Source organism: Sinohyriopsis cumingii, chromosome 11 (assembly GCF_028554795.1).
Source record: "Sinohyriopsis cumingii isolate HCF-2022 chromosome 11, ASM2855479v2, whole genome shotgun sequence".
Lineage (NCBI taxonomy): Eukaryota > Metazoa > Mollusca > Bivalvia > Unionida > Unionidae > Sinohyriopsis > Sinohyriopsis cumingii.
The window spans coordinates 86,041,044-86,055,893 of NC_142971.1; the positions used below are offsets into that span (position 1 = coordinate 86,041,044).

The 14,850-nt window shown below is 34.6% G+C and overlaps 1 protein-coding gene across 1 annotated transcript in view; it reads right to left on the bottom strand.

Annotated features, from left to right (window-relative positions):
- The window catches only part of LOC149788899 (plexin-A1-like), a 336,630-nt gene that overhangs the window by 157,550 nt on the left and 164,230 nt on the right, over nucleotides 1–14,850 (bottom strand). The window contains exons 13-14 of the mRNA XM_089975025.1: nucleotides 10,781–10,871; nucleotides 6,261–6,445 (exon numbers count right to left, since the gene is read on the bottom strand). Of these exons, the coding sequence (XP_089831151.1) occupies nucleotides 6,261–6,445; nucleotides 10,781–10,871 (276 nt within the window). The remainder of the gene's footprint in view (nucleotides 1–6,260; nucleotides 6,446–10,780; nucleotides 10,872–14,850) is intronic.

The window sequence follows — 14,850 nt, forward strand, 5'->3', positions numbered from 1 at the left end:
ATTGTTTTCTACTTTTACATATACAGTGGGACCCCGCTATAACGCGCTCCGTTATTACGCGAATTCGGATATAACGCGGTCGTGGCGTGGCTCCAGAAATTTTATATACATGTATTTTTCTTGCAAAAACAAAATCTTAAAAAGTGCGGAAAAAAACATAAAAAGTTGCTTATCATTTTGGGATAAAGATCGCATATGAATAAAAAATGCAAGATGATCGTGGCTTGGCTCCTGAAATTTTATATGTATTTTTCTCATATACAAAAAAGTATTTTTCTCGTACTCGAAAAAGTACTTTTTCTTTCTTCTTAAAAGTAAGAAGAAGAAAAAACGCATAAAAAGTTTATTCTGGGATCGCGTAGGTCTTCGTCAATGTCGCAAACTTGGATTGTTTTTCTTTATTGGCTGCAAAACATACCATGTGGCTTTTTTTTATTTGTTGGCGACATTGTTGGCTGTTTAAACTTTTATATACAACCATTGGTTTGGAGTGCAGAAATTCAGAGGCCCCATGAAAGGAAGCCGCAAACTGGATATAAAATGCACTGAAATTTATCTATTGTTACATAAACAAATTCTTTGTCTATACTGACAAACCATCTAAACAGTGCATTGTTATATCATAATCCGCTTATCCTGACATCTAGCACGAGTTCTGTATGTTGTGAAATATCCGCTTTTTTGTTGTTGACATTTCTGGTAACGGAGATAAACTGGACAAGGCATTCTCTCGTAATCTGTCTTTCATCGGATTTTCGGCCGCTTGCTAGTAATTAATATATTTACAAAGACGCATTTGTGTGTGGATGGTAAGTAAAATTCCTCTTCTTTTCACTCAGAATTAAATCCTTCAGAACACTCACGTTTTCTGTAATAATCCATGTCGTCAGAACACCTGTGTCTCTATCTTCCGTTGACCCTTTCTTAATTTTCAGACGCATGCGTAGAAGGCAGCATCACGCTGCTACCACAAATGTAAAAAAAATATTTAAAAAATCCTTATTGGTTTATTCAGTAGGCATGGAGGGACAGTAACTAGAATAGTCTAAACGACAGCCAATTCCTTTTAAAAATGTATCCAGATAAAACAGTTTGCTGAAATTTCAAGGGAAACAGATTACCTTTGAAGCACCAACTGTTATGAAAACGTACTCAGCAAATGGAAAAAATCTCCATCTCAATCATAAAATGATTTGATGTTGCCACCACAATAAGAAATGGGCATTCGTTTGGTTCTCCAAAGCTGTTCTTTAGCGGCGACTTCAAAAGCGCATGCAGCCTTCATCAAAGAAAGCCGACTACAATCTTTCAATAACAGCAAAGAAGTTTTCTTCAAAGGAAGTCAGTACCAAACTTAAATAAAAGTGATGGAATCTGATGGATTTTTGCATTTTCCAACGTCACTGGAACATTTTAACTGTGCTGTGAAAGTTTACTTTTTGTAGGGAAAAAGTTTATTCCAACGGCGGCTTAAAACGCAAACTAACTTTTACCGACTTCGAACGTACTTCAAAGTAAATGTGCTTCGTTGTTCGTTACGTGATTGTGCTATGTTTTCCCACTGAATTTAGACCAATATGACCTGTTACAAAATTAATGAATATTTTAAAGCTGGGTATGCATATTTTTGATGGAATTACTTGTATTGTGGATTCAATGTATATGATGAGGTTCGCAGGTGAGTACACTGCGTTGATACTCTGATCATGATATACATTAGACATTTATATATAAACAGTATTCACGTATATGTACCAATTCATGGTTCTCTAAATAAAGTATGATGTCTTCTCTCTTTTCACTACAGGTGTATTTCTCATTTAATGTGCATTAATTCAAGATAGCAACTGTGCCGACGAAGCACGTATTTTACTGCCTGCATGTATTAGCCCCCCCCCCCATTTTGTTTTTGGGGGGTGTACATTTTCTTCAGCTAACTGAGTTGGTTGCATATAACACGGTTCGGTTCATAACACGGTCGGATTCTATGGCTCCCAACTACCGTGTTATAGCGGGGTCCCAATGTATGTACATAATGAAAAAATCAATACTGGAATCTTGCATACTGCTTGGACATGCTACAGTGACTAAGAAACTGAACAATGGCTTACAAACTTGACTGTGTGCTACTTACAAATACAAATTTTTACTAAACAAAGACTGTTAACAAACATGTTGTTTAATGGCAAATACTGTAGGTTAAAGACATTTTTGACAGTATTTAAGGTAATATGGAACTGTATAATTTATTCTATAACCAATTCTCATCAATTTCTTTTCCCTAGCAGTGTCAAATTCAATCTGAAAAACAGACACATACTTTCAGATAAGAATAGAAAAATCCTTCTGAATAATCCTCTAAATCAAAAATATAGAATTAATTGAAATGGAACAGGTAGTCAGTGACAGTCACATGAATCTTTGTTTAAACATTTACCATGGCAACCATGTGTAAACCTCAAAGCTTAAGTGTACACATTAATAAAGTACATAAATGGCTTTCTGGTAAGATACCATGGCTTGCTAAAATTAAGAAAAAACTTCTCCCTGATATCAGAACAGAATCTTATATTTAATGCATATATTCAACCAATGCAAGATAACAGTCTTAATACACCCCCTCTATCTCGATAACTCAACATGGTCCAAAATCACAAACCACACTATAAGTGAGGGCATGAGTTACTGTACTGATAGACTTTCAACAAACAAGTAATCTCATCCTTGCGGGACATTCAGAAAGCCATAGGATGGGGGGAGGGGTAAACAGACTGTTTAATGGCTGGTAATTCACTTTACAATTGTGTTGAGAATACTTGTCAATAAAATATTTTTCTAATGAAGTTGTTGGTTATTCTGTATAAATTACATTTATTTTCAAGATACCCAACTGCTCAAAGATCATTAACATTATTCCAACCTGTTTCAAACAGTATTCAAGTGCATGCAAGAATACTTGTGTATTATATCACTGCTTTTTGTTGTTGATGATTAGTCTGGTTTTCTACTCCTTATGTAGCCATGAAGTACAAAACAGGGAGTCAATTAAATAAGAACCAGACTAACTCTTAATACACCAAGAAACAAGATTCCTTTTTCCAAAAACTAGAGACATTTATTTTGTGAAATAATCATCTACATGAAAACTAAATGATTTCATTGCAAATATTAGTGATACTCCTCCTCATCCTTGATGACATCACTTCAAGAATTCTTTGAAATTCACTTCTCCACAGTGATCCTATCTCTGAAACAAATCTCTTTATTTGACAAAGCTTTCAATTTGCTTGGTTGCCTTGCTATCTATAATCACATTTATGAATGAGTAGGTTAATTTAAGGTAGTTTAATTATATTACATACACAGTAATATTTACAACTGTGTTTGACTGATCAATTGGAATGAGTTCAACCGATTTATGACCTGGGTCTCAAGATATCAGATATCAAAACATAGTTGGCACTTAATTAAGTTCTCAGTGAAACCCCCTTGGACATAGCTCTTATGGTTGATTGATGCATTTTAAATTTCAACACATGAGGGCACATTGAATTTATGATGATTACACTTAAACTGAACAACAAATAGGACTAAAATACAAAATTTGCTTGATAACATTATATGTGTATTTGATTGATATTAATTTATTAAAGTACTGCCTCAAGCAAGCATCAGTGACATTTTCATTGATAATTTCTTTTTGAATATCGCTATTTACAGTGTACTAAGAAGGATCCTTGGAATGAACAAGGAACAAAATATATTTCTTAAAAGTTGATAATTTCATAATGTTTCTATCTAAAGTTTAAACAATAAAACAAGTGTTTCATTTACCAATTTTGGTCATGATTTTCTACAAGTTCAACAAATAGGGGTAATATAATTTTTTTGTCCTTTCTAGTAAAACAAATGGGGTCCACACCCAACCCTGCATTATAAGCGGGATGTAAGTTTTTGTTGTGCGAGTTATCAAGGGAGTGGTGTATGTGGAAAACAGTTCCAGACAAGACAGTGAAAAAATTATTAACTTAAAGGAAGAACAGCATGAATATTTCTCAGTAAGCTGTTTCGTTTACAGTTTGATACCCTGCTAAAAAATTTAGTTCAAAGGAATCTGACAAAGGAATTGGTTATATAAATCTATTTTAGTTTCTAAAGCTCTAAGAGAAATTGTATGACAATATCGACAAGACATGTTGAGCCATATACAATCTAGTTTATAATGCACTACACTTGTCAGAACCTGGAGATATTTAGCTACCAAAACCAAAATCAGAAAAGCTTTAAATTTTACAGGGTTCTTGCCTGCAACAGCTTGCCTATTAACATACAATAATAACATTTTCCAGTGCTATCAAACATGAATGCTTGAATAAAAGTCAATTAAGAAATCACGATTTTATTTTGCCTAGTCTTAAATAATGTATTAATAGATTGTAGAGAAGGCCTTAAAGGAGAATAGTTTTGTACTGAGTTACCTTCTGGAAAAAAAAGCACAATTATTATTATTATTATTGTTATTATAAACAAATTCTGCATTGCACCCCATTTTGACCATTCACAAAGTCTGTGCCAACTGTAATGTTTTCTAAATTTTTCATAAAAGAAAGTTATAAATCCATGATAAGAAAAGTCATGGGATAATCTGTCATATATTGGTGCTAATGAGTGACCTTCAAGCCATCAAAGAATCTTCAATACCTTTTTTGATTTCAAGATGAGATGGTTTCAGTATCACTTCAAAATCAATATTTGCCACAAAACCAGTCTGATTACCATCTCATGACAGAACCTCTTTAACAATGAAACCACCTTTTTATATACTTCGTGGGCCCTCAACACTTTTATAAACTGTATGACAAACACACAGATTGATATAACCAACAATAATATCCTGTTTGAGTTTAATATAACAGATAAATTATACAGCGAAAGCCAAGTGGTTTATTTAGTGGTTTAGATTGAAGAAAAACAATCCTTATGTTTTCTGTATTCATCAACCTTCTAAAAGACCTTTGTTAAGAAAAACTATTTCTACAAAAAATGCAAATTTAAGATCTTTAAAATGCACTGGGATCCTTGAAGTAAACTGACTTCTCAATCATCATAGCAATGATCACTATTCTGTTTTATTTATATTTCTTTCCTATAACATTATCTTCTCTGAACATGAAATCTGTAATAAATGATTCAAATGTACATTGCATGGCCATGTTTCTTCTTTACATTTCTTGTTTCTCTCCATTTCCTTTACCTGTCCTTCCTTTTCTCTTATGCTGATTAATATTTACATCTTCATAAGTGGTCTATACCCTGCTTGCTATATCAAATGAACTACATGTCAAAATATATATTTTGGCTTTGATGGCTGTTCCAGTTAAATATACTTGGGACCCAGGGATATCACTTTCAATGTGCACTAGCCACCCATGAATTCTATCATGTCCATATAAACTTTTTCATGAATCATATTTGGCTGGCATATTGTTTTAAAATGGTACCTTTCCTGGGTACCATGCAGATTAAATGAAATATCCCTGACCACTGAATAGTTATGCTTTTGTATTTAAGTTTTCTTAATTGTATCACTAATAAATTTTTTTAAAAAGGAAACTATCAGAAGAAAGGTGTGACAACTAATTATGAAAATATACATGCATTGTTTGCTGGACCATCTATAGGGTACATGTTTTATTTGGTCAAAGGTAAACAGTGGAAATCATTATAATGAGTTGTCATTCAGAAATTAAATCCAGGCTAGACTGACTTTGACTTTTAAAGTATGGAACCATAAAACAATCGCAACCTTGACAAAATGTGTGTGTGTGTGTGTGTGTGTGTGTGTGTGTGTGTGATTTGGATTTTTAACATAGCTTTAACAATTTTTCAGTCATATCACTATGATGTCTGCAGTGTGGCAGTTTATAGTGATGCCTAGCACTGGGGAATCATGCCACAGACATGTAGAATTATGTCCCACCCAGTCACATTATCCTGACACCAGACCAACCAGTCCTAACACTAACCTCTTAATGCTGAGCACCAAGCGAAGCAGCTGTTAGTACCATTTTTGTAAGTCTTTGGTATGACTCGGCCAGGGATCGAACCAACAACCTCCCGCATCTGAAGCAGATGCTCAAACCACTAGGCCACAAAAGATGAAATTCAGTGCAATTTCATGCAAGCTAGAGATATTAAGTGCTTAATTCAAATTTTGAGTCATGCAAAGAACATGTCTATGACATGTTTATGATACCTACCGAACTTATTTCAGGGGGTCCACATGGCACTAACTGGTTCATGCAGTGAGAATTGTGGAAGCAACCTGCTGAGGAATTTATGCTGTTGTGACACCAACGGCAGCGGTATGTGCTATTTACATCCGCATCATATGCTCTACACTGACTGCAGTCTGAACCAAGTTTGTCACACCGGTACACCTCCACTGAAATGTCAACAAGAATATTCAGTGAATATTTGTCCCACACACAATGACAAGGTCACAATTGCTCACAAAAATGAAATCTGACTGTGACCTTCAAGACAGTTGTAAAAGTATTAATTAGACATCGAATATATAAGCAAATTTCATTGCTCTACCTTATATTACATCAAAAAAATAGCAGAAATGGGTTTTTAAAAGGTTGATTAGCAACCTTGACCTTAAAAATAGATCTTGATTGTAATACACTAGATGCCATCAGACTTATAAACACAAGCATACTACATTTCACCCCTGTTCCTGAAACAGCTTGTATAATGTAAACAGAAAGAAACTTAAAAAATTGACACATAACCTTGACATGGGAACAAGACCCCAAATATACAACACAAAATATCATCCAATGACAATATATAAGTATACCAAAATGTGTCCTTTTATCTTAAAATGCTCTTAAGTTATAATAGCAAAAGGGCTTATGTGACTTGAACATAAATATTGATGTGTGACCATAACTTTGAATACAGGAACACCAATTCATACATGACACACCTTTTAGTGATGATATATAGTCATAGGTAGTTTCATCACTTCATCTCAAATGGCTCTAACATTATTCATCACTTCATCTCAAATGGCTCTAACATTATTCATCACTTCATCTCAAATGGCTCTAACATTACAGAATGGACAGGAAAGTGTAAAGAACACATTTATATCACTGAAACGTTTGTACCCTAAGGGACAACACGCGACATAGCATAGGTCATGTGACTGGTCAACATATTCAGCAGAAATGAACACATAAAACAAACAAATATATATATATATATATATATATATATATATATATATATATATATATATATATATATATATACGCTTGCTTTATAAATACTTTGGAGTTCTTTTTACAAGAATAATAGTAGCATTTGTGGGAATATTTGTGTAAAACCCTTAATAATGTTCTTTTAAAGGTCATCTGTTTCAGCAAGAACCATAACTCTCCCAGTATGTGACTACATACAAAATGCAATCAAGTAAAACAGTATGACATACATTAGGTTTAAAACCACATAAAAATTTCATTTATGAAAAAGCAAACATTTAAAACAATGAATCAGAAGATATAAATGTAATGTTACTCATTATATTAAATTTATTACAAAATTTTAATGCATTTTTACACTAAAAAAATACTGTGAATGATGCATTGCTATATGTTTTGTATTATTAAAAAATGCCAGTACCCATTTGTAATTTTAAGAAATCCAGTCATACTTGGTCAAAATTATTGCTTTTAACACTGGGGATAATGAGGAGTGCCATAAGTAGCAATGAGGAGTTTATGGGGTTTTCATGGAATCTACCACCAAGAAAGAAAAAAAAGAGTTCATTTAGGTTGACAATAAGATTTTGGAAGAATTTACAATGAATTCTCAGATGCAGATTGTGCAAAGTGACACCAAACAGATCAGAGAGTGAACAAGAGAGACCAAGTACTTTGTTTCTGAAATATTGTATTGAAAGTTTCAAAAATCCAGACAAAGCACGGATGACTGAAGGAGTCATATCAAGATAAAAAGATAATTAAGGGACAGTAACTTTTTGGCTACAGCACTTGAATTCAAATGAGTTTGCTAATTGCCACAATGTCCTGAATTCTGTACTGAACAGAATAGTTAAGAAACCAAAGAACATAAACTTCTGAACCTGCTGATCTTACTACAGCAATGAGACAGAGGAGGCATTCCATATCGTAAATCATCTCAAATTCAAAACTTAACCGAAATCCTTTTCAGCTTCAGAGTTTTAAAAATATGGAGTGTAGAATCTTTTTAAAAATATCTTTTTAAGAAACAAGTTTAAGTGGAAAACTTTCCATTTGCCTATTAATATTACTGAGGAATCAAATTTGTAAATCTGATGATAAAACAGACAAACATTTGAAAATAGTGGTAATGTATCACATAAGCTGTTTTGACTGTGAAACTTGCCTAAAAATTTTCTTTGAAGGAGAATGTGTGTACTTAGTAAGTTACAGGGTGTAAGAAAAAGGGTAATTTTGCTGGACCAAAACCTATGTTCCAGTTTGAGAAATAAGGAAAAAGGTCCACTTACCTATGACGGCAGTTTAAATTCATTCATAAGTCATATACAACATTTTAAAAAAATCCATGTTAAAGAGTAAATAACCATATCTGCATTGCAGACAGACCATTGATGCAAATGTAGAGTATAATCTAGGCCTTGCCATGGTTATGTACAGTACAGGTGGATTTTTGAGAGGGTTGGACAATATCCTTTATAAAACACCAAATTCCTATTTAAGTTTTCTAAAAGTATACTTTAAAAAAACTTAAAAAGAATGCGTGAATAAAAAAGGTATATGTAATAAGTACAACCACATATGTGTTTTGATATGAGTCAGGGGAAAGAATTTGTTTGATACGGCAAAAAACACACTGTACATCTCGGCCTGACAACCTCGACATTCCTATAATGTTATCAAACTCATTCCCACTTGGATCAATAAACAAATGTAGTTTTGTCTATATACTGAATGCACTGTCTGCAGACAGATTGCTTAGTTTCCAAAACAAATCTTAAGTTCACTATGTTTTCTTGCTAAAGTTATCATTTTCATCAACTATACCCAGTCCACATTTTTTTGACATTATGCAAACTGCATTTTGATGAAGTCTTATCATTACCTAAGTGATTTCTCCAATTGGTTTGTCCAATTGGTTTGTAATGGAACCCACATATACCTGTTCTGTTACATATCACAGGTCAGTCAGGAGAAATCTTATCACTACTTAAGTGATTTCTCCAACTGGTTTGTCCAATTGGTTTGTAACGGAACCCACATATACCTGTTATGTCATATATCACAGGTCAGTCAGGAGAAATTGAGTTGTGTTAGGCATCACTGCAGAGATAATTAGGGGGTCTTTATTGATCTGTGTTGCTTTATGTTAATGTCCAGCTGACGTATTCCAAAAAAATGGAACTTCAAACAGTCATGGCCAGAACAAATAGGCATTTCAGAAGCTGTGCATACTATATACTTGTGATAACCCTTTTCGTATGTTAATTCCTGAACACAATACCAGGATATTTATGACATTCAGTGTTGAAACCGGTTTAGTTTTACACAATGAATGCCTTGTTTTTTGTCTCTATCAACCAGTATCCCCTTTCCTTGCTGACAAGAACTTATCATATTTATAGGTCACTGTATTATTCTTGACCTAAACAGTAAAGTTACTTTTAATAATGGGATATTTTCATGGATTTAGTGGTTTCCATGAGTCTCAAGAATTTCAAATCTAATCAACAATAATCCATCTATGAGGAAATTAAGGCACATTGCCCTAAGAAAGGCATACCTACAAAATGAAGTGTTATGACTCTATGGTCTAAAACACTGTAACAGAAGGAAACAAAATCAACAAGTTTGTAAAATCAACAAATACGTTAATTCTCTATGTCATAAAATGAAAATTTAAGATGAACCTAAAGTATTATAAATTAAATCCCAAATAATCCTAAAAGTCTTAGTCTAAAATATAGTGTTCAGAATGTATTCCAAGAATCTTGAATGTACTGATGTACCAATAGTCTTGATGTATCACAATGATATTATCCAGAATGTCTTTGAAGGAATTCACAATAATCCCAAAATAATGTTTATCTAGTTCATGAGCACTTTTAGTTCCAGCGAATGATTTAAATGATTCCACTCAAATTATATCTGAACACAACTAAAAGTGATTCAACTAGACTGAAATTAAAATTAGAATAAATAATTTTGTTTATCAGAAGCTAATATAAACACCCAAGACACAATATTATAACTAGGATGTGGGTCATATTTTAGCTGTCTGAAATTTCTAGGATGAAAATGCCAGGTCAACATGTTTACAGATATTATTTTAAAGGACAACCCAAAATCACATACAAAAGTAAAAAAAAACATTAGCATAAACTACAACCTATAATTGTGGGTAAGAGTTAAGCACATAATACAGTTATAAATAAGACGAAGAACAAGAAAAATTACCATTATCAAAGCAAAAAAACAAAAATGGAAAATAAATTAATTCACATTCAGTACATCAAATTGAACCAAAATGCGTGCATTTGGGGGGGGGTAGGGGGAGGCAGGAACAGAGAGAGGATGCAAACTTGTAATTACAGTGAGATTCTAAATTCTTAAACAACCAACCAAATTTATATTATTTGAATAAAACATAAATAAGTTACTTGTGCTAGAAAAGAAAAATGGGAAGTGTGCTTCATCATTGCTGTGTGTATGTGCGATTCATTACTTACCACTGTTTCCATACTCATCATCCACAGGATGTTTATTAGGATACAGCAGCTTTATGGACAGATTCTGTGTGTCTTTCTTAGCATCTGCTATCTGTAGAAAAACAATGGAAAATGCTTTCATCAATTAAAACTGTGAAGAATATTAAATATGTAAAAAGGTTAGCGTACACAATTCTTCCAAATACTACATGTAGTTTACTGGCAGCATGTCCTAAGTAGAGATAACTAGCCTCTAATGTTTTTTTTTTATCTTCAGTTCCATGAATAATAACAACAGGAGTGAAAATATCCAAAACCTTTCTCATAAATAGCAGGAGCATTATAAATGGAACAGTATGTACCTGCCGGATGTTTAATAGTTCTCTATGTTGATAATCTTTGTACTAAAACCACTTTCTTAATTCTGTCAGAGTAACATTTACCTTTGACCCCAATAATGAAATGATTCCTCCTTCCCAAGCCAAAATTGCAAACTTGTTTTACAAACTCCTAAGCAAATTTATGAAGCATGTGACAAGCTTGGATTTGGAACAATGTGTCACAAGAAATATATATGCATGAGCTTGCTACTTATGTAAGAATATGCTATGCATGTACAAATTTGTTACTAGCTTGCACAAGCTTCTTGCTAGTTTGTAACAAGCTTGCATAGCTTTCTTGCTACAAGCTTGTGAACTTTAAAAATTAATATTTGACCAGATACTGATTTAAAATAACTTTTGTATTGTTCTATGAAAATATCAAGCTAATCAACACCACCAACTTTGTGAACGAAGTCATACCTAGCATATGGAATGTCATTGGCTTAAGCATTACAAAAAATGAAAACAAAGAGAAACAAGCAGAGCAGATGATATTAACTGAACTTTAATTCATTGTGTATTGTTCATTACTTCACTGAATTTTGCTCAGTAAGGGTTGGTTCTCCTACTGATTTCTTTTTAAAACATTTCTGAACAACTTCTTTCTTAGTTTGGATTACAATAGCTTGTGTGGAGTTAAGTTTCAAAAGTAGCATGATGGGCATTCCATGCCCCTTTCATAATGATCTTGGCAGCATTTCTTTATTAAAGAAGTAGTCAAGCAGTGCAATTGTAAATTTTCTTGGCTGGCTTGTTTATGTACTAACTGCCATGATCTAGCTTGATAATGTATATATTACCTGGATCTGGCTTGATAATGTATTAATTGCCTGGATCTGGCTGATAATGTATTACATGTCTGGATCTGGCTGATGTAATAAATGCCTGGATCTGGCTGATAATATAATAACTGCCTGGATCTGGCTTAATATTGTATCAAGTGCCTGGATCAGGCTGATAATGTATCAATTGCCTGGATCTTACTGATAATGTATTAAAGACCTGGATCTGGCTTGATAATGTATAAATTGCCTGGATCTGACTGATAATATAATAATTGCCTGGATCTGGCTGATAATGTATTAAAAGCTTGGATCTGGCTTGATAATGTATCAATTGGCTGGATCTGGCTGACAATATAATAATTGCCTGGATGTGGCTGATAATGTATTAAAGGCCTGGATCTAGCTTGATAATGTATCAATTGCCTGGATCTGACTGATAATATAATAATTGCCTGGATCTGGCTGGTAATGTATTAAAGGCTTGGATCTGGCTTGATAATCTATCAATTGCCTGGATCTGGCTGATAACACTGGACAACAAATTTTTACAAAAGTCATGTTACTGAAATAAAATTAGTCAATTCTTATCAATTTTTATGTGCTGAACACGAATATGACAGTCAAATTGCAAAATTGGCTCTAGTTTTTTTGTAATCTGCAAGAAATTAATGTTTACATAACGAAATGCATTCCAATAGTAAAAGGTCAACTGTAATAGCCTACCTATAAAAAATCAAGTCATTGACTACATCTTAGATTTCTTCGCCTGTCTCTTGTACAGCTGTTCGGGAGCATCTCTGAGGAGTGTCCAGCAGTAGTCAGCCAGCATTGTAGTGGACCATTTTCCCTGGTATCTTTGTTCCATTGTTGCGATATCTTGATGAAAACGTTCGCCGTGTTCATCACTAACAATACCACAGTTGCTAGGAAAGAAATCCAAATGGGAATGAAGGAAGTGAATCTTTAGAGACATATTGCAGCCAAGTTTCTTATACTTCATCAACATGTCTTCTACTAGTTCCTTATAGTTTTCTGCCCTAACATTTCCGAGGAAGTTTGTAGAAACTAGGCGAAAAGCATTCCATGCCTGTTTCGCGTCACCTTCCAGCAAGTTGTTGAACCGGTCATCTTTGAAAAGCTCTCGAATCTGAGGACCCACAAAAACTCCCTCTTTAATCTTTGCTTCGCTGAGTCGAGGGAATTTTTCATGCAGGTATTGGAATGCTGGCAAAGTCCGGTCAATGGCTTTCACGAAGTTCTTCATCAAACCTAGTTTGATGTGAAAGGGTGGTAGCAAGATTTTCTGAGCCTCAACCAGAGCTGGGTGTTGGATATTCTTCTCTCCAATGGCTACATTCTGCCTGTGAGTCCATTCCTTCCTCATGTAGTGCATTTCCCTTGCTCGGCTATCCCACTCGCATAAGAAACACATGTATTTTGTATATCCTTGCTGCAGTCCCATTAAAAGGGCAACTACCTTCAAATCACCACAGAGGTGCCAGCTGTACTTGTTATACTCAATGGAATTCAGTAGCTGCCTTAAGTTATCGTATGTCTCTTTCATGTGGACAGCATACGCTACTGGAATAGATGGAAGAATGTTTCCATTGTGCAAAAGCACAGCCTTGAGACTCAGTTTCGAAGAGTCCACAAATAGTCTCCATTCTTGTGGGTCATGAGTGATTTTTAAAGCATTCATGAGGCCCTCAATATCGGAACAGAATATCAGATTACTTTCCTTTCTGAAGAAAGGCTCCAATTGCTGGTGGCGCTTTCGATATGCAGTAATTGTGACATCTTCTTCTAGAAGATTCCATTGTTGGAGTCTTGATCCTAGCAATTCTGCCTTGTTCTTTGATAAGTCCAAATCACGAATCAGGTCATTTAGTTCTTCCTGTGTTATTCTGTGTGGGGTTGATGATGCACCACAGTGAAAATCTGGATCACTGCATGCTGATGGACCAGCAGAAGAACAGGTCGACTCACCTTTGTCTTCGTCAGATGAATCAAGAGAATATTCTGCTGGAGGTTCTGGAATAGGAAGTCCCTCACCATGTGGAACTGGTCTCAATGCAGACGGAATGTTTGGGTAGACTATTCTCGACTTCTTTCGCTTCGTTATTCCGCCGGAAAGAGGAGGAACCAAGCAGAAGTAACAGTCATTTAGGTGGTTGCTTGGCTCTCTCCACACCATTGGGACTGCAAACGGCATTGATGACCTTTTGCAATTCAACCACTGTGAAAGCTGTGTTGTACATGTAGCACAGCATATATGCGGAGCCCAAGGCTTGTCTTGGTCACCAACCTTGCATCCGAAGTAAAGATGATATGCCTTCTTCACTTGAGAATTGATACTTTTCTTCTGGTTGGCAAATGTCACTTCCCCACAAATATAGCAAAAATTGTCCGCGGTATTAACACACTTTCGAGGCATTACTGTTCTCTATTGTACGTAAATGGATAAAATAATAAGTTTTATGTAACAGTAGCTTGAACTGTCTCGCACAACGTCTAAAATATTTTAAATGCTGAACCTATCTGATTGGGCTTTATATAGTACACTGCTTACGTCAGCTTCAGCAGCCGCCTGGCATTAGTATAATAGGCCTACACATGTATAGTACACTGCTGACGTCAACTTACTTCAGCAGCCGCATGGCATTAGTATTGCACTGCATCAGAAAATGATGCAATCAACTGTGGATGATGTGAGCATGATGGTATTATGCAATGTTACATCATTATTCCGGATGTTGCTGCAGTCCTACTGGAGAAATTTACACAGTGAAACATAGAAAATGAGGTATATGAATATCTTCAAAACGAGAGCCAATACAAATTTTTCACGGTTATATTCGTGTTCGGCACACCAAAATACTACAGATTAGGGCCTTTTCAAGTCAGTAATGATTTCACTGTTGAC